Source organism: Manis pentadactyla, chromosome 6 (assembly GCF_030020395.1).
Source record: "Manis pentadactyla isolate mManPen7 chromosome 6, mManPen7.hap1, whole genome shotgun sequence".
NCBI lineage: Eukaryota > Metazoa > Chordata > Mammalia > Pholidota > Manidae > Manis > Manis pentadactyla.
This window is the reverse complement of record NC_080024.1, coordinates 12904369-12928392: the sequence shown is the minus strand read 5'-3', so window position 1 is coordinate 12928392 and position 24024 is coordinate 12904369. Positions and strand designations below refer to the sequence as shown.

General features: G+C 35.7%; 1 protein-coding gene across 4 annotated transcripts in view; it reads right to left on the bottom strand.

The window, feature by feature from the left end:
* Nucleotides 1-24024, bottom strand: part of CUL3 (cullin 3) — a 106536-nt gene that overhangs the window by 34919 nt on the left and 47593 nt on the right. For all 4 annotated transcript variants that reach the window (XM_036913750.2, XM_036913740.2, XM_036913758.2 and 1 more), the window contains one exon: nucleotides 11509-11622. In XM_036913750.2, the coding sequence (XP_036769645.1) occupies nucleotides 11509-11622 (114 nt within the window). The remainder of the gene's footprint in view (nucleotides 1-11508; nucleotides 11623-24024) is intronic.

Sequence of the window (24024 nt, the reverse complement as noted above, 5' to 3'; positions counted from 1 at the left end):
CAAGTGTTGTCAAAGATATGGAGAAATTGGCAGTTTTGAGCACTGCTGGTAGGAATGTAAACCAGTGCAGTTGCTATGTAAAACAGTATGGCAGTTACTGGAAAATTAAAAATAGAATTACCATGTGAGCCAGCAATTCCACTACCCAAACATATATTCAAAGGAATCAAAAGCAGGGTCTTCAAGAAATATCTGTACACCCATGTTCACAGAAGCATTATTCAAAATAGCCAAAGGATGGAAATAACTCAAGTGTCTAATGGAGAAACAGAATATGCTATATACATACAACAGAATATTATTCAGCCCTAAAAAGGAAGGGAATTCTGACACACACTACAACATGGACGAACCCTGGGTAACAAAAGGACAATCTATCACTTGTTGATTCAACTTGTATGAGGCAACTAGAATGGTCAAATTCATAAAGACATAAAGTACAGTGGTGGTCAGCTTCTGGACTTGCCATGGGAATGAAGGAGATATCTAAGCTGGCCTGTGCATACAGTAAAACAACAAATTTGACTGGATCTATACTGTTGGAACTCAACCAAGAATTAGGAGAAGTGCAAATTGTAGCACTCCAAAATCTTACAACTACAGACTATTTACTGTTAAAAGAACATAAGGGATGTGAACATTCCCCAGGAATGGGTTGTTTTAATTTGTCTGATTTCTCTCAGACTGTTCAAGTTCAGTTGGACAATATCCACCATATCATAGATAAGTTTTCACAAAGGCCTAAGGTGCCTAACTGGTTTTCTTGGTTTCACTGGAGATGGCTGGTAATTACAGGTATGCTTTGGTTATGTAACTATACTCCTATTATGTTAATGTGTGTGCACAATTTAAGTAGTAGCTTAAAACCTATACATGCTGAAGTTACTCTACAAGAAGATATGTCAAAGAAATAATCAATCTTCCCAGGTTTTCTTCCGCCTGCTACTTCTATAGCTTTTCTTCTTCCTTCCTAATTACAACCCTTAAACAGAATTCGTGCCTCATATCAAATTTACCGAGTATCATCATTCTTCCAAGTGGTAAAGATACCTCAAGACAAATGCTGGGCATAGAAGCTACAGGGCATAAATATGCAAAGAAATAAAAAGCTAACCATTTCAAACAATAAGGCTTCTCTCTCACTTACCAACTTTACATTTCCCTGTATGGCCCCGGAAGATGACTGGTTAGCCAGAGACGGGTAAGATTCCTCAAGGGAGGAACAACCTAAGACAGGCACAGTCGCAGGGGGGTCATCAGGTGAGAAATTGGGGATCAACAGAGGTGAGGCTTAGAACCTCACCCCCCCGTTCTGAGAGAAATCTTCTGCATACGTGGATGTTTTATTGCCCTTGTCTAGCTTGGATTAACACATAGTCTACAGGCACACACCTGATCATCTACATTTGCTCTCTTACAACACTAAACTATGTTTTCTACCTTTATCTTGTATCTACCTACCACTTCAGCATTTTATTAAAAATAATAATAATAAAGAGAGAAATGTGGTATCCACATATAAATCAAGTATAAAAACCAAATGAGTATTCATATTTGAACTGACTGTTTATAGTTCATAATGCATGAGCAAAACCGAAAGTTTCTGTGATGACTGCCCTTGTACTGTTCACTATGTAACTTATTCACTATGTAAGAATTTGTTCTTCTTGTAAGAACTTGTTTGTTATGCTTCAGAAGATTGGAGACTGACGAAAATTAGGCTTGGGGTGGATTAATGATTGTGCATTGAGCATTGACTCCCCTATACAGAATTTTATTGTTGTTAACAACCATTTGATCAATAAATATGAGAGATGCCCTCACAAAAAAAAAAAAAAAAAAAGGACAGACTTCCAATGGTAAAATAAATAAATAAGTAACCGGGATGTAATGTATAGCATAAGGAATATAGTCAAGATATTGTAACAGCTTGGTAGGGTGATAGCTGGAACCTAGAATTATGTATATAAATGTTTTATCACTGTGTTGTACACTTGAAACTAATGTAATGTAATACTGTGCGTCAACTACCCTTCAATAAAAAATAATTATCTAAAAAAAAAAAAAAAGTACAGTGGTGGTGACCAAGGGCTGGGAGGGTAAATGGGAAGGATGAGGGCTATTATTGTTTAATGGGTATACAGAGTTTTGGTTTTGCAAGATGAAAGTTCTGGAGATGGATGGAGGTGATGGTTGCACACCAGTATGAAAGAACTTCATATCACTTAACTATACACTTAGAAATGGCTAAGATATTAAATTTTATGTTACATTTATTTTACAATAATTAAGAAAAAAACCCACCAACTGTTTAAAACATCAAAGAGTGACAAAGGCAACCTGGACTTGTGGGGCCAAAATTCTGGAGAAAAGGCAAGCGTCCTGAGAGGAGCCCCACATTTTGCCCCCACTTGTTCCCTTGGGTCATCTGTCATATTTGGAGGACTAGCAGTAAGAGGCCAAGCTGAAAGCCACAAGTGGGCTGGCTATCAAGAAGCTGGGACTTACGAGGCCAAATCTTAAGAGGAGAGAAATGCAAAGAAAAACCCGAAATTCTCATCAAGATACTGCCACATTACCTAGCATGGGTGAGACACCAAAACATCAAATAGAAAGTCATACTGGGAGGCTAAAGAATTGAAAAGAGACTGTTGGCAGACTTGCAGTGGTGAGGAGACTAAAACTAGAATTCAAGGCATTTCCACGATACTGTGGAAAGAAAACTGGCAAACACCTCAAGCTTTTAGTTTTAGCTGAGACCCCAGAAAGGATTTTCCATATAAATAAAGATACATCCTTGCAAACAAGGCAAACTAAAAAGACATCAACCTTAGCAAAGCCCGCAAGTCAGCTTCAACTAGACCACAGTGATCTGTCTGATACTGTACCTGCCTGTCAGAAGAAAATTACATTTCCTTTGAAGGAAGATAATACCATTAAGGACCTCCCCAACTTTTCTTGTATAATACTGGCAAAATCACAAGACTTGCCCTCAAACAAAACAAAACACCCAGGATCAAATGTCTAAAAATCAAGGGGAAAAACCCAAGAAGTCAAAGTATGCTAAGACTCTTAATGCTATACAGCATTTATATCATGTATAAGACAATAGGAATTGGTTAGAAAAAAAACTATATAAGGTAAACTCTAAGACAAGGATTTATGTTGTAATCCCTAAGGTAAACACAGAAATAGTAAAGAATATATAAATAACAGCTAATAGGACAGGGGGATGAGAAAATAAAACATACTAAAAGAGCAAGAAAGCTGGGAAAATCAGTAAAGAGAGAGAAAAAAAGAGTAGGATGGAAAATTTAAACCAAAACACATCAATAATTACAGTGAATGTAAATGAACTCTATGCTTCAATTTTAAAACAAAGATTATCAAATGGTATTTAAAAAGCATGTTACTGTACGATGCTTGCAAATGACATACTTTAAATATAAGGACACAGAAAGGGAGAAAGGAAAAGATGGCAAGAAATCTGCCATGCAAACATTAACCAAAAAAAAACCTCATATAGTAAAATACTAGACAAAGTAGACTTTAAGGTAAGAAGTATCACTAGAAATAAAGAAAAGGATATTTCATAAAAATAAAAGTCAACTCAACAGGCAGATTAAATTTATACTAACATTGTAACAAAACCTCAAAATATATAAACTAAAAGGAGAAAAAAACAACACAATATCAAATCTGAAGAATTTAACATTTCTCAATAGCTGACGGGACAAGCAGACAAAAAAAATTTAGTAAACACATGGAAGATCTGAACAAGGCTGATAAATATGACCAACAGCGGCATACTGAAAAGCTAGAATTAACTGAATTCAAAAGCTTCTCTTCAAAGACACCATTAAGAGAGAAAAGGGAAGCCCAGAAGGAAGAGACAATGTATCTAACAATACACATACCTGACAAAATACTTATAAAAGAACTCCCACAAATTACTAAAAACAAAAAAACTTCCAGAGAACCCACATTTCTAACACACGGCAAAAGAGACTTGTGTACTTATGTTACACACCAACAAAAAATGTTTTTTAAAAAATTAGAAGAGGACTTTCAAATTAGCAAAGGGCTAGTGTCCTAGCAAATGGATAGAATAACTGCCAGAGTACCCAATGTATTTGGTGAGTTTTAATAATAAATCCATAATGATAGTTTTAAATAACTTCTGATGACAGTAGCAATCTAAAGTCTTAGAAAGTCACTTCTTCGATGAGGATTTTAAGTTATCAGATTCAAAAGAAAAAATGAGAAAAGTAACACAAATACTAAGGATTTCTAATATGCTTCAATAGCTTACAGATGTCACTATTACTTTTTTTAGTTTTTTTATTAAGGTATCATTGATATACAATCTTATGAAGGTTTCACATGAGCAATATTGTGGTTACTAGATTCATCCATATTATCAAGTTCCCTCCCACAAACCCCACTGCATTCACAGTCGGTCAGCATAATAAGATGCTATAGAATCACTACTTGTCTTCTCTGTGCTATACTGCCTTCCCCAGATGTCACTATTCTTAAATTAGGCTTGGGAAACCCGAGTTATAAGCCCAAATGGATGTACATTATCATAAACTTACCCAATGATAGAAGAGCTTGGAAAAAGGAACCAGTTGTTTAGAATGGTGCTTGATACATTAATATAAACTCACTGTATCCTTGCTAAATGAATACATTTATCCTCAGAAACACAAAGGAGAATGAATGTTAGCTCAGTTCTGGGTAAATTATCATAAATTCTGTTAAGCAGAGTCATTATATATAATTCTCCTGCACTCAGGTGGTACAGCAATGTGGTGAAGGCCATGGGCTTTGGAATAAAAAAAGACTTGTATTTAATTCACTACTCAGTAAGGTGATAATGGATCTGGCAGGTTAATCTCTCTAATCTCAATTTATTCATTCACAAAATGGAGAGTACAGTGTTCACCTGGAAAGACAGGTATTTACATTTAGCACAGGGATATAGCCATATAAAAATAAATGGTATCTTTTACGTGTTCAGAAGAATATTTTTACTTTTTCAAAGAAATAAAAGTAAAAGTTTTATGCTTTCCCAAACTATTGCTTAAAAATAACAATAAAAAGATACTGTGAGGATTAAATGAATTAAAAGACTTCAGTGCTTAAAACAGTGCCTGGCACATACTAAGATCTATGAAACCATTATCTGCTATGACAAGGAACAGCATTGGGTAGACTCATAACCAACCAAGGCTCTATCAACTCACTTGAAGAGTTATTAAAGAAACTGTCATCAACTTAATACTAATCTACCCACACCTGTTTTTTCCTTCATTACCATTCCCCAGACACTACTTGGAGCTGTTTACTTTCAGTCTTAAAATGGTATAAAACTTCAGAGCTGAAAGAGCTCTAAACTTATAATGATCTAACCAATACCCAGCCAGATGTCAGTTAGGCCTCACCCATAAACCCCTTGAAACTCACATAAAAGTGTATGCCGTGTGGTATGCAGATGCACAGGAGCCTACCTCTAAGAGAGGGTCTATGAATTTTGACCACCAAGGGGTCTATAATACCAAATAAATAAGAACCAGAGCTTTGTTATTCAATTAACTTATATTCCTTACAGATAAGGAAACAAGAGTCTTACCCAGGGAGGTTAAATGACTTAAGCCAATTAATGACAAAGCAGGAATTAAAGCTGAGTGTCTCTTAATTTATCATTAAATAATTTTCTCACTACTCCAAACTTCCTGTATATCTATGATGATGCCCTGATTTTATTTTACATAAAGGCCTAGGTACTTGGCTTTTGACCTAACCACAAAAAGATGCAAAGGTATTACATAGTCAGTCACAAATGCAAAAACTAGAGCACATATGGGGAACACCTGTGTCGAACAAACCCATCTTGCAAAAGCAAAGCCAGTAGAAATATTGAACATGTGTGAAGTTTAATAGCCCAAAGCCACTGGATCCTATTTTTTTCTAAGAAGTCATTTTGAAATCAGAGAAGGTACTAAAATGACTCTTAAGTGACCTATCTATGCTCTTCCAGAGTATAGTTATTTCCAAACTTCTCCAAATATGCAATATAGAGTATTATAAATGAGAAATGTTTTTTTGAACCTAGAAAAAACAAAGTCCACTGGAGAAAATACAGACTCACAAATTCCACCATCTCATGCTCTCACCCTATCTTCTTTCTTCTAAGGACACACAAATCCTTGGTAGCTTCAGCAGTTAAGTTATTCCTTTCACTATGCTCCTTGCCACCTATTACCTTTGGTAATTGCAACATTAATGATATCATGAATTTGACATACTCTTTACAGATGCCTAAATTTTCATCTCCCATCTTATCAGGATTTCCTTCACCCACATATTGGGATGGGAAAATCTTGAACCCCCATCATTAGAAGACATCAAATATCTCTGGCCCTGACAAACTTTTCTCTTCCACCCATCCTACTTTGTTACACAAAGTGAACCTGCTCCTTACTCTCACTGGATCTTCAGGTCTACTCATCCCTAATATGTAATACTTCTATTTCCTAGAATCTTATAATTCACTTGCCTTCTTATTAAACACCACAGACTCACGTTCAACTATTTCAACAATGCTACTATCTCAGAACTGTCTCCCCTACCCAATAAGGTAATTTTTATCAGTGGGTTTTCCTTATTTTAAACATTCAAGTAGCCATCTGTATCCCTTGGCTGCAGTCCCTCCTCCATCTTCAAAGTGTACTCCAAACCCTGCCTCTGTCAACACTGCTTTCTTCTGTCACTGACCCCCTGCAACCATTCTAAGGACCCTGTGATTCCAGTGGGCCCACCAGGATAACCTAAGACAATCTCTTTACCTCAAGATCCTTAACCTAATCAGAGCTTTTAGGTTCCTTTTGCTGTATAAGGTAACAATCCCTGTTTCCAGAGATTAGTAATGAACACGTTGGCAGTGAGGGGCTGGGGGTGGGAGAGGAATGCTGTGCGTACCATTCAGCCTATCACATTCCTCAACACCTACCCTCTGTCACTCTAAATGGATGGTCCCACCTTCTACTTTACTAAAGAGACTGAGCGCGTCAGCAGAGATCCTCAGTTTCTCTCCTCTTCACAAAGTCACTGCTACTTTCCTCCTAACCTTCTGATCCATACTTGCTGACTTTCCAAATAGCTAAAAAAAAAAAGTGGTGACTCTCCTTTCCTGGGTTAACTCTTCCCCCATGCCTTTGAATTTATAGCCTCTAATCTTTTAAGGAAACCTGAAATACTGCTGTACCTTTACTATTTGTGAAAAATGACTGGAAATAAAAATATGAAAATAGCTTTGAAATTCACCATAGTTTTATGCAAAAAAAGTCCTCTATTAACCTTCTATGAGCCCTATAAATCACTATAGGAAATGCTTTTCTATTTCCTTTGACATTAATTTTAATTGCTCCAAAGTAGTCTATGGAATACCACCTATAAATTCAATTTTCCCTTGATGTTGTGTTCATTTTTATAGTTTAAGGCGAAAAAAAATGAACCATATGTTGATATGTATTTATGGATTATATCAATAATTAAGTAATTATATAACCTATATAAATAACAAACTTTCTCCATAAAATACTCAATTCTTTCCCCAATCATTAATGTCTTAAATAATTAAAACTGAAAATGAGACTTATGTACTAAGTAGTCCCAAACCAATTTTAAAGAAAAATAACAAGTTTAAGTAGAGCAGAGACTACACACACTAATACCTTTAGGGGCCAAACAGGTAATACAAGTCTCAAATATTAGGAAGGGTGGAGTGGCAGAAACTAGAGGTCACATGTTCCATCTAGAGACATGTATACTTTTCTTTTTGAAACACTGAACCTGCCAAACAACAAAGTTAGTTGAGACAAATTTTGACCAATGGCTACTTCCATTTCTAACCTGTGATTCCATTTTCATTTTGCAAGTCAGTATGTCCTGTGGTATCTACATACCAAGGTTCATGCTTGACATTATAGATACAGACTTCTCCTTGTAAGGAGTAAAAGCTGGCTGAGTAGGTGGTAGGTGGTTAGACAGTGAAGCATCTTCTCTCCTCCCTCTATGAGACTGAGATCTAAAATTCCAACTGTTAGAGCCAGTATTCATAGAAAGAGAAGAAATGTGTCTAGGCTCCATAAAGGTTTAGCCAGTGTACATGAGGTAAAATGCCCTATCTAGCAGGTAATGCAACCTGAGAAGTCTGGAATGAAAGTAAAGTCTTCAAAGAAAATAATGTAGACATTGATAGGAAAAACTTTGATTTTTGGAAAACTGAAAGCATTTATTTATCTTGACTAAAGTATTTGTCATATGGTTACATGTATTTGTCAAGAGTAATTTTTAATACTTGAGCTCTGCATACTTCAATATACTAATTTTACCTTAACAGAGAATACTATACAGAAAAAAGGCAAAATAAAGAGAATGTGGGATATGAAAAATGGAAGAACTGTATTGTGTATAATGTGAAGCTATCTTTCTGAATCTAAAATAGCTTATTTTATTAAGCATTTTGAAAAAGATGATCTATTAAAAAATAATCTGTGTTTTAATTCATTCAAGATGGCTGTGAGTACCTAGTTTGTACAAAGAGCTATGCAAGGTGTTGGTGACACAGGAACTGGGACCTCCTCATGAAGTTCAGTCTGGTAGGGAAATGAGGCAGTGGACCATTGTTGATAGTGATTGTGATGAATGCTGCACACAAATAGTACTGGGTACAATGAGAACAACTGAGGCCAGTGGGCAGTGTGAGCATGGGTGAGGGAAAGCTTATCAGAAATTTAAGCTAAGACTTAAAGGATAAGTAGGAGCAAGCAAATCACGTAAGTGAGGACACATTATGCAAACATTTTCAGACAGAAAACACACGCTAAGATTCCAAGATAAGAGGGAGGGATTTCAGCAGGGCAGTAACATGATCATATGCTTTAAAATAATAACTTTAGGAGCAATGTGAAAAAGAGGAGAGAGAGGAATACATGAATATTCTAAGACCAGCTACTGGGAGGGGAATTGTCTACACAGAGGAACTAAATGAAGCTATGGCAGTAAATGATGCATACCAGGAGAAGGAAATCTAAGAATGCCTTTATTTCAGGGGCAGAAGAGAAACAGGCGTGGCCAAGAAGGAATAGTCAAAAAGGTAGGAGGCATACCAAGAGAGTGCTTTAGTGTTACAGAAACCAAGGACCCAACATGTTAGAAGGAGAGAGCAGTCAGCTGGGCCCAATACTGCCAGAAAAAAACGTCAAGGAGCATGAGGATTAACAGCAATCTCTGCCTTCAGAGATGCGCAGATATGGAGACTCTAGTAAGAACAAGACTGAACAGAGTAACTGAGGTCGAAGCTTAACTGGAACATATTTAAAGTGAATGGAAGATGAGAAAAGGGAGATAGCAACTGTCAAGACATCTTTATGAGACATTCAGCTATAAACGACAATGAGAGACCCCAGGAGATCAGTGCAGGGTCCAAGAGAAAATCATAATTTTATTTTGAGGATGTGAGTGGCCTAAACACATCTAAAGCTGATGAGTAAGACCCTGTAAAAAGGCAGAATCCAAAAATGTTTCAAGTTTTTTATAAGACAGAAAGGGACGTGATCCTTAGCACAGGTGGAGAACTGGCCTTTGACAAAAGAGGAGATAAAGAAATGTGTCTTAAAAACATTCCTGTTTTTATGCCCTCCATAAAAACAGGAAAGGAAATGAAAAAAAAACCACAAATGGGGAGAAAATACAGGTAAAGTTATAGATTCAGTGGCAAGAAATAAACAGTCTCCACTGGGTGCTTCTCTTTTCTGAGAGGTAGAGGCAAGATCATCTACTGAGTGTGAGGGGACAAGCAGGAAAAGTTGGAGGTCTGAAGAAAAACAACTGTTTCTAAGCGGGGGAATGAGCTGACTAGAGCGAGGAGACTGCTGGGCAGTGTGGAGGGCCAATGGCAGGTCTGTGACAATGGGCAAATGGTGGCACTAATCTACTCAGTGTGGCGTTTCCTCCTGAAGAGGCCCAGGAAAGGTTCAGTTTGCTCGGTTCACCCAGGGCTGTCATACTACCAGGTGAGTCTGATGAAAGGATGAAGGTACAAGAAATATTAATACTAGTTAATATTCACTGAGCACATTACTATGGTCCAGGCCCTAATAAGTGCTTTACGTGAATGGCAATTTAAGCTTCTCAGCTACCCTACCCAATTTTCACTTAAAAAATTTTATTTTCATTTTATAAATAAGGAAGGTTGAGGACTAGATGGACTAGTGTCTTGACTATGGTCACCTAACAGCCAGGATTCAAGGTCTGAGATGTAATTTTGGAACAACAACAAAAAGGAACTGAAATAAAACACAAATTTAAAAAATAACATAAGTGTGTATATTAATTTTAAAATACTTCTTTTATCAATAGAGTAAGGGTCCATAAGACTACAAGTGGTTTTCTACCTAACTGCTGGAATTCAAAGACTCATCAAATTCAGAATTTAAAAACAAGCAGTAAGCTGACTTATTTCACATTTATATCCTAGACATTTTATGTTTTCACTCTCATTTACCTAAAAATGTCAGCGCAAGCTCAAAATCTATATCCTAAAGAGGAAAATGAAGCTCAGAAAGGCTAAGTAATTTGTTATACCTTTTATCAAAAAGAAAAATGAAGTAGCCTCCCCAATTTCTTTGCCACTAAGCCTACAAACCCAGAGGTTAATAAGCCTGACTGAATTCATTCAGCGGAACAAAAACTTTATAGCTGTTTGATCTCATTGGAAATTCTTTCCAAAGATTGCTTTCTTTTGTCAAGTTAAAGAAACAAAGATAAGCTCTCCCCACGCAACTAAAAAAACTAAAGAAACTAAAAAATTTGAAAAGTAGACTAAAACCTCTGAAGAAAATCATTATGTCCAATTCCCAAGCATAAACACTGAAATAACAAAACAAGTTATGAGACTTTATAATTCTATAGTGACACATGAAATAGTAATAAGAGGGAAAAGGGATTATATATCTAAAGAATATATACATTGCAAGGATTTACTATTAAGCGATAGATGGCAGCTATTAAGCATAATTATATAAAAATATTTGTATTAAGATGACATCCCCTATAACTGAAGATATAAGGACATTAGGTTTTAAAAACTTGTTAGACAATATTCAGCTTTCACCTCTCATGCTGTCATTCAACCACCCTTATTCTAAATGAGAGGGTAATAAGGCTTTTTAATATTTACCTTTTTGAAGCATAAGTTTTAGATATTGAGGGAAAAAAATTAAATCTTTCCTTTTCAGTCTTCCATTCCAATAGTTAAGTATACGAACAATTAAGATTTTACTTTTATTAGCTAAGATTGATTGACCCCTGCAAAGGAAGTATCATTAAAACAAAAGAGGACTTTACAAAAGAGGATCTTCCATACTGACATGTACCATCCAACTAAAGGTGACAGAAAGGAGGTGTGTTTAAGGAAAAGCAACAAAAAGCTCTACTTACCATATACATTAGTATGTCTCTAATCATCACCATAGCTGTTTGATGATCATTCCAAGCTTGATTTAGCGTTTGAAGAAAGTTGTTATTCAATGAATTTAGTACATCTTCTCGCACCTATTAACAGAAGAGTTCATTACAGTTTGTTTAGACGCACACATGCACGCGCTGAAATGTATACATGCACATTATCTGTACAATAAAATAATGAAGTGGAATCTTCCATTTTAAATAAAAGAAATGTTATAAGCCAGTAAAATATTTTAAGCTATAACCTATATTCAGATGACTAACAAATATGTTTTGTATAGTCTTGACCCATCTCTTGACCTCCAGAATCATAAAGCAACTTCCTGTCATTTCTCAATCGTCTTAATGCCGTAACATCAGTCAAAACAAAATCCTAAATGCCTGGCATTCAGTAAATACTCAATGAGCATAAACCATTAACTGAATACTCTCTGTCTACAATGTACCCAGCAAATGTGTGCTGCCATTTCTTCTGCCTTGCTTTACGTGGCTCACTCCCTCACTTTATTCTGCTCAAACTTCTCCTCTGCAGAGGTCTTCCCTGACCACCCTACTTTAAGCAACAACCTCTATCTCTACTCTACCCTACACTTTCTTTTCCCTTACATACTCTATGTTCCTTGTTTCTCCCACTGAAATGTATGCTCCACAGCAGCAGGGATTCTGTTTTTCCCATGTGTCTCTCCTACCGCTAGAAACAGTGCTTGACATATGTAAGACCCTTTATTTCATCCCCACCCTCAACAGAATGATCCATCTCCAACACAGTTAAGCTCTTTCAGGGTATGTGCCTTTGCACAGCATCCCCTTGACTCTAAGATGCCTTTTCTAGTGCAGTCCTGCTAAGACTACTCAGACTTCAGGAATTCCTTTCCACAGTCCACAAGCACACTGCTACCTTCACCAGTAAGAGGTTCTGGACCACTGCACTTCATCCTGCTATACTATCAGTCCAATGGAAAGACGATTTGACAAGGCAACAGAATCTAGACTCTGGTTCTATCTTTAAAGTAGTGTATTTGTCCTCTAAGTTCCTGTAACACTTTGGGATTACATTGCCAAACCCTCTAGTCATTCAAACCTAACCCATCCTCTGGGTCTAGCTCAACTCTCCGTAACTCCAGCCTAAACAAACATCATCTATCTCCAAACATCCTTTACTACAGATAGTCTGTCACAGTGGTTGAACTTTTTCAGGTTGGGGAGAATCTGAAGTCATGATGTTTTCCAAAGAAACAAACTATGATATGTATGTTGACATACACAGGTATCTGTTCACCAGAAATCTAAAACACACATAAATAAAACGTCATTGCATATTAGAACTAATTTAAACAAGTGGTTGGAAGTGCCAAAAAATGAAATAAAATACATGTAACAAGCTATTCCCAACACTTAGGAAAACAAGTTCAAATTGAGAAAACTTATCAAATTTATTTTTTCTTATATGTGTAGTGGAAAATAGGTCACTAAGACATTTTAGTGATGGGACATCTATTTTACTAAATATAATATGAAATCCACTAGCCTATGCCACATATTTTTTTTTAGAATTTTATTGTATATTTAATCTTTTATTCACAAGACTAACCTCTCTGACTTCAAAATACACCACCCAGAAATCACTCAATAAATATGTTGATTGTATCAAAAGTGATAAACATTCACATCAGTTAGTTGACAGTACTGTGAACAAATGCTTTTATGCAAAGCTGGTAATACATTAGTTTTTCTTCACCAAGCTTCGTATCTTTTCACTGAACCACTAAATTTTGAGTAGCAATTTAAACTCATGACCATTGTACTATATAACAGAAATTCTAAACACCAGAATATCTAGCAATTTATTACTCTTAAGGAGTTAAGTGAACTTTTGTATACTCCTTTGTTGTAATATCAAGTTATGTGCTAACTTTATTAAAGTCACCCTGATTTTGGAACACAAAACTGTGCTTGGTAGTATGTGCTGGATGAATGAAAAACTGACCAATTAAATTTAAAGTTTTTTTGTAATGATTATGCATACACATGCAAATGTATGACCAAAAAGACATAAAATGCCTTAGATAAACTTGCTGCAATCTCTTAATTATTCAAGTAACTGTATTAGCAAAAAATTCTTCCTGTAATACTGCCCCAGAAAAATATCTTTCTACTTTCATACATGAAAAATTTGTTCAAATATATAAAACAAAAAAGTAGGAATGAGGTGAAAATTCAACGATTATGAAAATTAAAAGACTTTTTAAAAGAAGCTAGCATACAAACCAAAAATACACATTAAGTGAAAAAAATAAAGATTTACCCTTTGTTTGACAAGTAATTAACATGACAATACAAAAGATTTTAAAAGCTAGACAGTGGGGGCATGTGTGTGGTAACATTGTTATCTTATACTCTAACATGACCACCATTAGTTACTGCATCAGCAAAGGCAAACGGGAAGGAACATTGTTATAGAGGTGTTACAGAACCAAAGGAGCTACGTAGCAAGAAGGATCAGCCTTATTACTTAAGAAAATCTACATGAAGGTTATCCAAATTAAAACTGGAATATGAACGGTGAAAAAAGGAAGAACAAGTAACAAAGCCATGGAAGATGAAAGCAGGATGAAACCAGCTGAGAAAAAGAGGCTAAAATGAGCCCCTGAAAACTGATGTCTGGCTATTCATGGCACTTAGCCTTGCAAAAGGATAAAAGCAAGACACAGGCAGTAGTTTAGAACAGAAGAGCACAAACCTGGCAGAGAATTAGAATCATTTGAAGAGCAACAGATTTCAATGAAGAGAACGAGAAGATGAGACACGGACTGGGAGAAAAATATTTTCAGATGACCTATCAGATAAAGGACTGTTATCCAAAATATACAAAGAATTCAGAAAACTCGACAGTAAGAAAACAAATCCAATTTTAAAAACTGGCAAAAGACCTGGACACCTCACCAAAAATGTGTCCACATGCCAAATAAGCGTATGAAAAGATGTTCAACATTTGATCATTAAGAAACTGCAAATTAAAACAATGGGATACCACCTCACATCTATGAAAATGGTCAAAATCTAAAACACTGACACCACCAAATGCTGGTAAGGACTGCTGATACCACCAAGGGCCTGGCAGAGCAACAGTACTCTCATTCATTGCTGATAGGAATGCAAAATGGTACAGCCACTTTGTAGACAGGCTGGCAGCTTCTTACAAAACTAGACATATTCTTAAAATATAATCCAGCAACTACGCTCTCTGGTATAAATACCAAAGGAGTTGACAACATATGTCCACACAAAAGCCTATACATAGGTGTTTATAGCAGCTTTACTCCTAATTGCTGAAACTCGAAAGCAACCGGTGTCCTTTCAGTAGGTGAACAGATAAAACGGTGGTACATCCAGACAATATAGTATTATTCAGCACTAAAGAGAAATGCACTATCAAGCCATGAAGTGCATACTGCCAAGTGAAAGAAGCCAATATGAAAAGGCTACTACTATGAGATTCCAACTATATGACATTCCAGAAAAGGCAAAACTAAGGAAACTAAAAATATCAGCGGTTGCCAGGCGTTAGGGTCAAGGGAGAGATGAGTAAACGCAGCAAAAAGGATTTTTACAGCAGTGAAACTATTCTGTCTGACACTATAATAACAGATACATTTCATTAAACATTTGCCAAAAACCCACAGAATGTACACCAAGAGTGACACCTAATGTAAACTAAGGACTTGGGGTGACAATGACATGCCAATGTAGGATCATCACTGTAACAACAAATGTCCACTATGTCATGGGGTGCTGTTAGCAGAGAAGGCTATGCATTGTATGAGGACATATGAGAAATCTCTGTACCTTCTGTTCAACTTGACTGTGAACGTAAAACTGCTCTAAAAAAGTCTCTTTTTTTTTTTAATGACTTTGGGGCCCACCTAAGATCCTAAGAAAAAGAACAATTTGTTTTGTTTTTAAAAAAGTTACCCAGGTGATTCTAATACAACAGCCAGGATTAGGAACCACTGGCTCAAAAGAGCTACCTACACTAGCCATTTGTGTTCTTTCACTTTGTAGAATTTCTTTAAATGTGTACGTTTATAGCTGTAATAATAGTATTGACACAATTCTGAGTTCTGATTTTTTTAAGCCATCAATTAACATTCAGCTCTAACTTTTGCTTTAGAAGAAAAGTATCTAGCTATTCATTTCTAAAGCACCATAGTAATTCAAAGAAAAAATTCATATTACAAGAAAAAAAGTCATCTGAGATTTTAAACAATTTCCAACATAACGCCAAAAACATGATTTATGAAAGAAAAATACGATAAATGGAACTTCATCAAAATTGCAAACTTTGGTTCTGCAAACACTGTTGAAACAATAAAAAGGCTGCAGAGTTGGAGAAAACAAATGACATATCCAGAAAAGTAAAAAATATTTTTTTAATTATACCTCAGTAAAGAAAGCAAACAAAATTAAAAACTGGACAGAGACTTGAATAGACACTTCACCAAAGATGATATACAAAGGCAATTTTGCACATGAAAAGATGTTCAACAACATTAGCCATGATGGAAATGCAAATTCAAACCATGATGAGGTATCACTACACAGCCATTAGAATAGCTGAAATAAAATACACTAACAATACTAAGTGGTGATGAAGATTCTGAGCACCTTGAATTCTCAAATATTGCTGGTGGGAATGCAAAGTAGTAGAGCCTCACAGAAAAACAGTCTGACCTTATCTTATGAAAAATATACACTTACCATATGACCTAGTAATCCCACTCCTACGTATTTACCCTACAGAAATAACTTACATTCACACAAAAACCTGTACAAAAATGTTCACAGCAGCTCTATTCGTAATCACAAGAAACTATACAATCCAATTGTCTTTCAACAAGTAAATAGGTAAATGGTAAGTAAACTATGGTATAATCATACAACAGACCACCACTCAGCAATAAATAGGAACAAACTACTGAAACAGAAACACCTTGGATCAGTCTCAAAATAATTACAATGATGGAAAGAAGTTGGTCCTAACAGGATATAAACTGTGTGGATTCATCTTACATGACCTTGAGAAAACAAAACTAGTGACAGAGAACAGACTAGTAATTGGTCTGTTTTTTATTAGGTATTTATTAGGGGTAGGAGAAGAGTGTGACTATAGTGGAAAAACAGAGGGAGTTTTCTGCGGAGAAGAAATGTGCTATGATGACTGTGATACTGATTTTCACAATCTATACATGGGCTAAAATTCACAGAACTGTAAAGAAAATAAAAGGCGAATTTTTATTGTGCATTGATTATTTTAAAACCTTGCAACAATTATGATTCTCAAGATGGGTCCCGTCTTTACATTACTGTATCATAAACATAAGCTATGCCAGAATCTTTATTAATAAAGCAATTTGAATGCTAAACAATGAAAGAATTGCTCTGAATATATCACCCTTATAAATGACTGCAATAATTCACATAAGCATACCACATACATTTTTCATTTCTGTAAATATAGCTTATCCTCTTTTTTATTACATCCTTAGCAAAAGTTAAAATGGGATTAAGTCAAAAAGAAATCTTTATTTTTTCAGCATTGTAATAAAACCTGTTGGCTGCTGATAAATTAATATCCAAGTTGCAAGAAACACATCCTCAAAGCAACCAAACATCTGGCAAAGGGACGAGGAGAATGATGCAGAGGAGGATGATGCAAAGGAGGATGACAGGAGAGGCCAGCTGGGTATAAGCATGACTGGGGGCTGAAAGATTGCTCCCAGTCTCTGTCTTTGAATTTTCACATCCAAGTATCCTCATGGATCAACAAAGACTGACCCTGGACCAGCAGCTCTTGGCTGGCTGGAGAACTGATGGACATTAATAATCTGCACAGTACATACTCCCCGACCCTCTAACACATACATATAATTATTTTTAATCATTAATTAAAATTTTTTTCACCCTCTAAATTTCAATGCCTTCGGCAAAATCCCTGTCAGCCAATCCTAATTAAATATCTACATAGGTAACACAAAGAAATCCATCAACCAAAACTAATCATGAAGATTTTAGTTCTAAAGTTCACTGAAACTAGAACTGTGCCATATAATTAAGGACGGTATATAGACTACTAAAAATTAAGGACTCCCTTCTTAAGAAGTTTCAAAACTCAGAACAGTATTTAATTCAAATACAGAAAAATCTCTGAAGTACAGATATTTGTATTCAGCATTATTTTGAAATGAAATTCACATCATGTATTAAAAACAAAATGAGTCATGAATAACATGCACATACTAATCATACAAAGAACATTAAAAAGTATCACAGAGATAATATAATTGTAAGAGGTGTGACCTAGAAATCTGTACTATTTTAACATTTACCCAGGAACTAAAATAATCAAATCAGCATTTCCAGACAACTGCCCAGGGCAGTTACTATCTGGGTCTTTAACCATGTTACTTAACCCTAACCTGTCTGGTCTGTAATTCCTCTTATTTGTAATATGACATGGGCTGATTAATCAATGGCATGAACTCCATGGTTCACAAAGATGCCTTAGTACCATGGCAGGGCAGGCTCCTTTTTCCCTGATTCAATAAATATAAATATAATTTATATTGGTTTTGAATTAATTTAAAAATGGGATTTTGTTTTAAATATAACTGTTTTAAAATAACTGAACGTTACTGATGTCTGCTAAGTAACCCTCCGGCAATAAATTCTAAAACTTAAACTGCTTGCTTCAGCTGATGAAAACTGAGTATTTAAATAAATATGCAACATTTACCATGATCAAAAACAGAACCTCCCACGATAACGTGAACTTTTTCAGAGTGTGGCATATGTAATCTGGAGGCCCGTCACTTTACAATTCATACCAATTATGTTGACTCCTATTTCTAAGGAATGACACTGAAGAATTATTCTTCAAGATATCAAAAATTTTTTTACTTTATCACACCAAGATGATGTGCCATAAACCTACCAATAAAAGGGGCTGACTACAGAAGTGAATCTCAGTGGGAGCCAGGCCATGGAGTACAGAGGACAACTCTCTCACACAAATAGTTGAAAAAAAAGCTACACAGCTCTTCCCCTTACCCTAAGAATTCCTGATTTAGAAGATTAAAAAGACTGTGCTACATTTTGCTATTTTTATGTAACAGTCATATACAGTGACTAGGGCAACACAGGAGTACTGATGCTAAAAAGTCAGTCTGCCTGATTCAAGTCACAGATCCAACACTTGGTAGATGTGTGACCTTGAGCGATTTATTTAATTTCTTTATCAGTTTTTATAAAATAGGAATAATAGCACTTTCTTCAAGGAGCATTTGTGTGGATAAAATGAGTTAACATATACAAAATACTTAGAACAGTACCTAGCTCATAGTAAATATCCATATAAGCATTTGCTATTTATAATATTACTTGAATTACATTTTTTAGTATTATTCATATGCATATTTGAATCTTTGTACTCAAAGTGTGGACCACAAGGGCAGTATCATGGTCAAGATGATCACCATCTGGGAGCTTGTTAGAAATGCTCAATCTCAGGTCTTATCTCAGACCTACTGAATCAGAATATGCAGTTTAACAAGATCCCCAGAAAATTCGTAAGTGCCTTAAATTTTGAGGAAAAAAAGTGACATAAAATACATATGTACATATATATAATACATATATGTGGCCTTGAGATTTCTGTATTTCAAAGCAAGCTTCTATTGAAGTTAGGAGAATTAATCTTAACTTCTGTAGGTAAGTTTAAATTTCCCAACAATTCACTGATGACAAGTGATTCCAAAATGATATTGACGACCCTCTTGGTATTTCTAGATTGACAGTATTGTTCTCACTGTTTTCATTAACTTTTAGAATAAAGGTGGTAATCTTGATTAGAGGAATCATACCAGCACCATTTTAACAAGACAGACAGCCACAGCAGGGAAAACTTTTCTTCTTGATTGCTGTCAGAAGATTCTCTATACATAATTCAACTAATGAACATAAATTAGTAATACTACTTGCAATTTCAAAATCTTAATTTCATTCCTAGAGGCAATATTCACCACTCTCTGCTTGTGTCAAAAATGATGCACTTAAGTTAAAGAACACATAAAAAATCTTTCCACAAACTGACAATTCCAATATTCAATAATTACTTCCAACAAGCAAAGCAGGGTGCTAGGTACTATGGGGGATTCAAAATGCACTCAGCCACTCTACAATCTCTAGGGGGGAGGTGAGAAAAGAGGCACCTAATATTAGCATTCGTATGACCTCAATACAAAATGGAATACAATGAATAATAGCACTAGAGAAGTCATGAGATTCAGAGCAGGGGCACCCAGTTGGAATTAGGACAACACATTTTCATTATTTCATACATAAAGAAAATTTGCTATGTTAAAGCAAGTAAATCACCTAAATTTGGCATCATTTTTTAAAAAATACATTCTTAGTTCAAATATTCTTTTTAACTTAAAAAAAAAAAACCACAGCATTAGAAAATCAGGAGTTCTCTCTGAGTACAAAGTAGGGCCATGAAACATGGTAGCTTTTTACCTAGGTTAGAAAAGAAAGCAGAAAGAAAGAGAGAAGGACAACGAATTTTCATTTGCAAAATACTCCATTCTTAATGGGTAAGACATACATATTAAAAGCCATTACAGCATCAGTACCATAGTTAAACTTTGAACAGGGACACTGACATAATGAGCAGTAAAACAAATACAAAGAATGGCAACATGGTGATCATGGAGAAAAAAACCTGTCATACATTCTGATTCCCAGAAGATTGACAGACTCCAGTCTCAAAAAATCAGAGGTATATAGTACCCAAATTACACTGTGCTTTTTAAATGGTAAAACACACTCTGTTTAAACAGTGGTTAGATTCAGTGATTAACTTGGGTAGGCAGAAGTATCACCCCACAGAGATGACAAAAACAGAACTCTGCAGTCAGTGGATACAAACAGTGATGGTTTCCATTTGAATGCTAATATTATTCTCCATTAATTTCAACAGATAAATTCCTGAGTGCCATGATAACGAAGGAGCAGGAAACACAAAGATGAATGAAACAGGCCCTAACTTGTTTTACTTATTTAATAAATATTTTTTTAAATTACTAAAAACTACAACAGAACACCAGATAGAGAGGGGTGCCGGCCCTCACTGTGCTTATAGTTACCCAACCATTTAAGTGGGAATGGCTGGTATTTCTCTTCCAAGCCTTTCAAAGTAGAAGCTACTCACGCTCCCATTCCCTTGGTATCCCAGGCTGCTCCCTTCCTGGCTCTCTAATAGTTTCTACTCCCCACCCTATCTTCAATAATCTCTTCCTCTTTTGGGATTACCCTATTTATATTCAAGTCACTCTTCCAAATCATATTCATTCAGAGTTTGTACACTAGCTCAGTGCCTTCCTCTTCTTTCTGACTCCTGTCATTACCCTAAACAACTCCAATATTCAATGTAATGGTTCTTAGTTTCTTCCAACAACTTTAAATTACAGAAGAGGACAAGACAAGATGGCAGGAGAATGAAAGGTAAGCAGCAATGAAACACTGGAAATGGGCACTCCTGCTAAAACCTTCTGCGCCATCTTCACTTCAGTCTCTGAAGATTACTGGCTCCCATTACCCACAGAATAAAACCCCTTTGCGCAATGTTTTTCAAAACCTAGTCCACCTAACTTTACCATTCTCCTTTCAAAACGCATTTGAAGCCCTTTAATACACTGATTTATCTCACTATGCTCATACCCACCTGCATTTTTTTACTCATGCCATTTTCCCTACTGAGAAGGTCTTTTACCTTTGTTCACATGCCGAGTCTCTAATAATCCTTTAAGGCTCATCAGAAGTGACCTCCTCTTTCTCTGTTTCCTGAATGCCTCAGGTGTAATAATTCCCATTCCAATCCGATCACCTCACTAAAACTGGGAGCTGCTTGCTGATAGGCATGGTGTCTTAATTATTTTTTGATGGATGAAACACAGCAGAGACTCAGTATCTGTGGGCCCCTGAATCTCTTTGCTAATGAAAACCTTATTCATGAGTGTTTCTCTCAATGTCCTTTGAAACTTACTGTAACCATTGTATTTATAACCTATTCTATACTTAATGCCATTTAAAAAAAACTCTGAATTCATTCATATTTGCCTAGAAAGGAAGGAAAATCACTAAAAAAGCTTTATTATAAAAGCTAAATCTGTTTAAGTAACTGGATTACAAAACAGTCCAGAGCTTACCACAAAATTACCAACTTCATTTCCACATGCAATTAGTACCCTCAGATAAACATCTTAATTTACCTATGAATAAACATAATACTTAAAACTGTGGCTCTTTTCATTCTCCCTCTAAAAATGGGGAGAAAAATCAATACACTAAAAAAATAATTTACAGAGACTTCATTTCTAGTAAATGAGAATCTACATACAAAAAATTAACAGTAGGGTGTTATTCTACAAAAAGACTTCAGTTTACAAAAAAATTCAAACCATAAAGTCATTTAAAAATTGAAACTATTCCCCTTCAAAGCTTCACTTTCCCTACCTTTTGTAAAACAAAGTGCTTAGAATTGATCAGGATCACAAGGCACAAACCGAAGTATGTAAGTCCAAAGCATAAGTTCTGCAAAGGCAGGGATCTTGGATAGATGATAAATGCTTATTAGACCAGTACCTGGCTCATTATAGGTCCTCAACTGGCAGTTTTCTGAAAGAATAAAAAGTGAGCAGGGTGAAAGCTCCTCTTATTCTGCTTTTCTCCCATTCAGTCAAAGTAAGATATTTGAAGAACAGGATATATGGATGATAGAAAGACTTTGAAAACCCTGGAGTAAGTGTTCTTTTTAGCAGTAAGGAGCTGTTTATAGTAGAGTTAAATAAAACGTCAACATCTTTCTTGGTTCAGCTGTGTTTCTAAGAGGAAAACAAACTTTCAAAGAACAAGCAGCTTTCATAAGCTCATTTATGAGGCGGCCATATTACAGTAGTAACTTGAAAGAGAAGGGGCACTTAAGCTTAAGGCAAATCTAAGAAACCTGCTAAGCATCACAAAAATGGGATAATAAAATTCCTGCCACATTAAAACCAAAGTTTTGCCTCTGACTTTAAGAAACAACTAAATATGGAAATATTTTTATTCTAAATGCACACTGTGGCACAGAAAAAGAACAGTGAACTATAAAACCTATTACCTTCCTAAGTCTTAATAACACAAAATTATCATGACACATATTTGTTATGTAATTTCAAAGCTCATTCAGGCTAACAAAACCAGTCCCCATCTCATTTTATAAATTAATACTCTAAAGTCCTGGGAAGTCTATTAATTTGTTCAAGATTGATCACGGCAGAACCGGGTCTCAAAGCCCGCTCTCCCCACCTTCGACCCAGCACTTTTCCCACTGCAGCTGCTTCTGTTACTTCTTCCTATTAAACACGGAGGGCTCAATAGCGGGTCACAAAGGAAGATGTTGCTTACTTTACTATAAGCTTAGAGACTTCCTGTCAAGTTTCAATCCCAAATCGCAATCCTCTAAAAGAAGATGCTCCAAAACAAAACACTTTTAAGTGTTTTACAAGTTCTGTCAGTTATACGTCAATAAAACTGAAAAAAAAAAGATGGCTCCACTCTTACCTAACCCTGCACAAGTAACAACAGATTTAGCACTACACTATTTTTTTGAATTACCTTTTAACATTAAACATACACAGACAAAATGGTTGTGAAAACAACTCTGCTAAATAAATGTCAAAATTAAATTACTTATAATTTAAGGTTGAGTCTTAAAGTACCGCTAATGATTTGCCATCTTTCAGTCTCCATCCCAACTCTCAATCTACCTGAATGTTGAAATTCCTCACGTTGCCATGTGGAATCCTTGTTTCTTTTTACTGTGTGATTTTATCTACTTCCAAGGCTTTATGTATCATCTATACGCTCACAATTTCCAATTTACATTTCCAGTCCAAACTTTCAGAGAACTAGATGTGCATATCTAATTTCACTGACATCTTAAAATTAAACTGTCCATATGGAGCTTTTTCTACCCCCAAATCTTACATTAAAAAAATGTAAATACCTAGTTGTCCAAGAGCCAGAATCCTAGAAGTCATCCTGGATTCTTCTCTCTTCCCCATTCCCTACAATCACTCTATCAGCAGGTACTATCTTTCTACATCCAAATGCACTGCAAATCTTAGTTTTCTCTCTCCCCACTGTCACCATACTGGTGAAAATCACCACTATCCCTCACCCACCTTTCTGGATTACTCCTCCTTGTCCCCCTTGCTTCAAGTCTTGGGCCCTCTAACTTACTTACCAATAGCAGCCAGAGTAATATTTTAAAAACCTATATCAGGTCATGTCAATGTCTTCTTAAAAGTATATACATAAATTAAGTATGAAGCCTCTATCCCATCTTTAAGGCCTGACACTACTTAGCTTCTGCTTCTCTCTCCAACT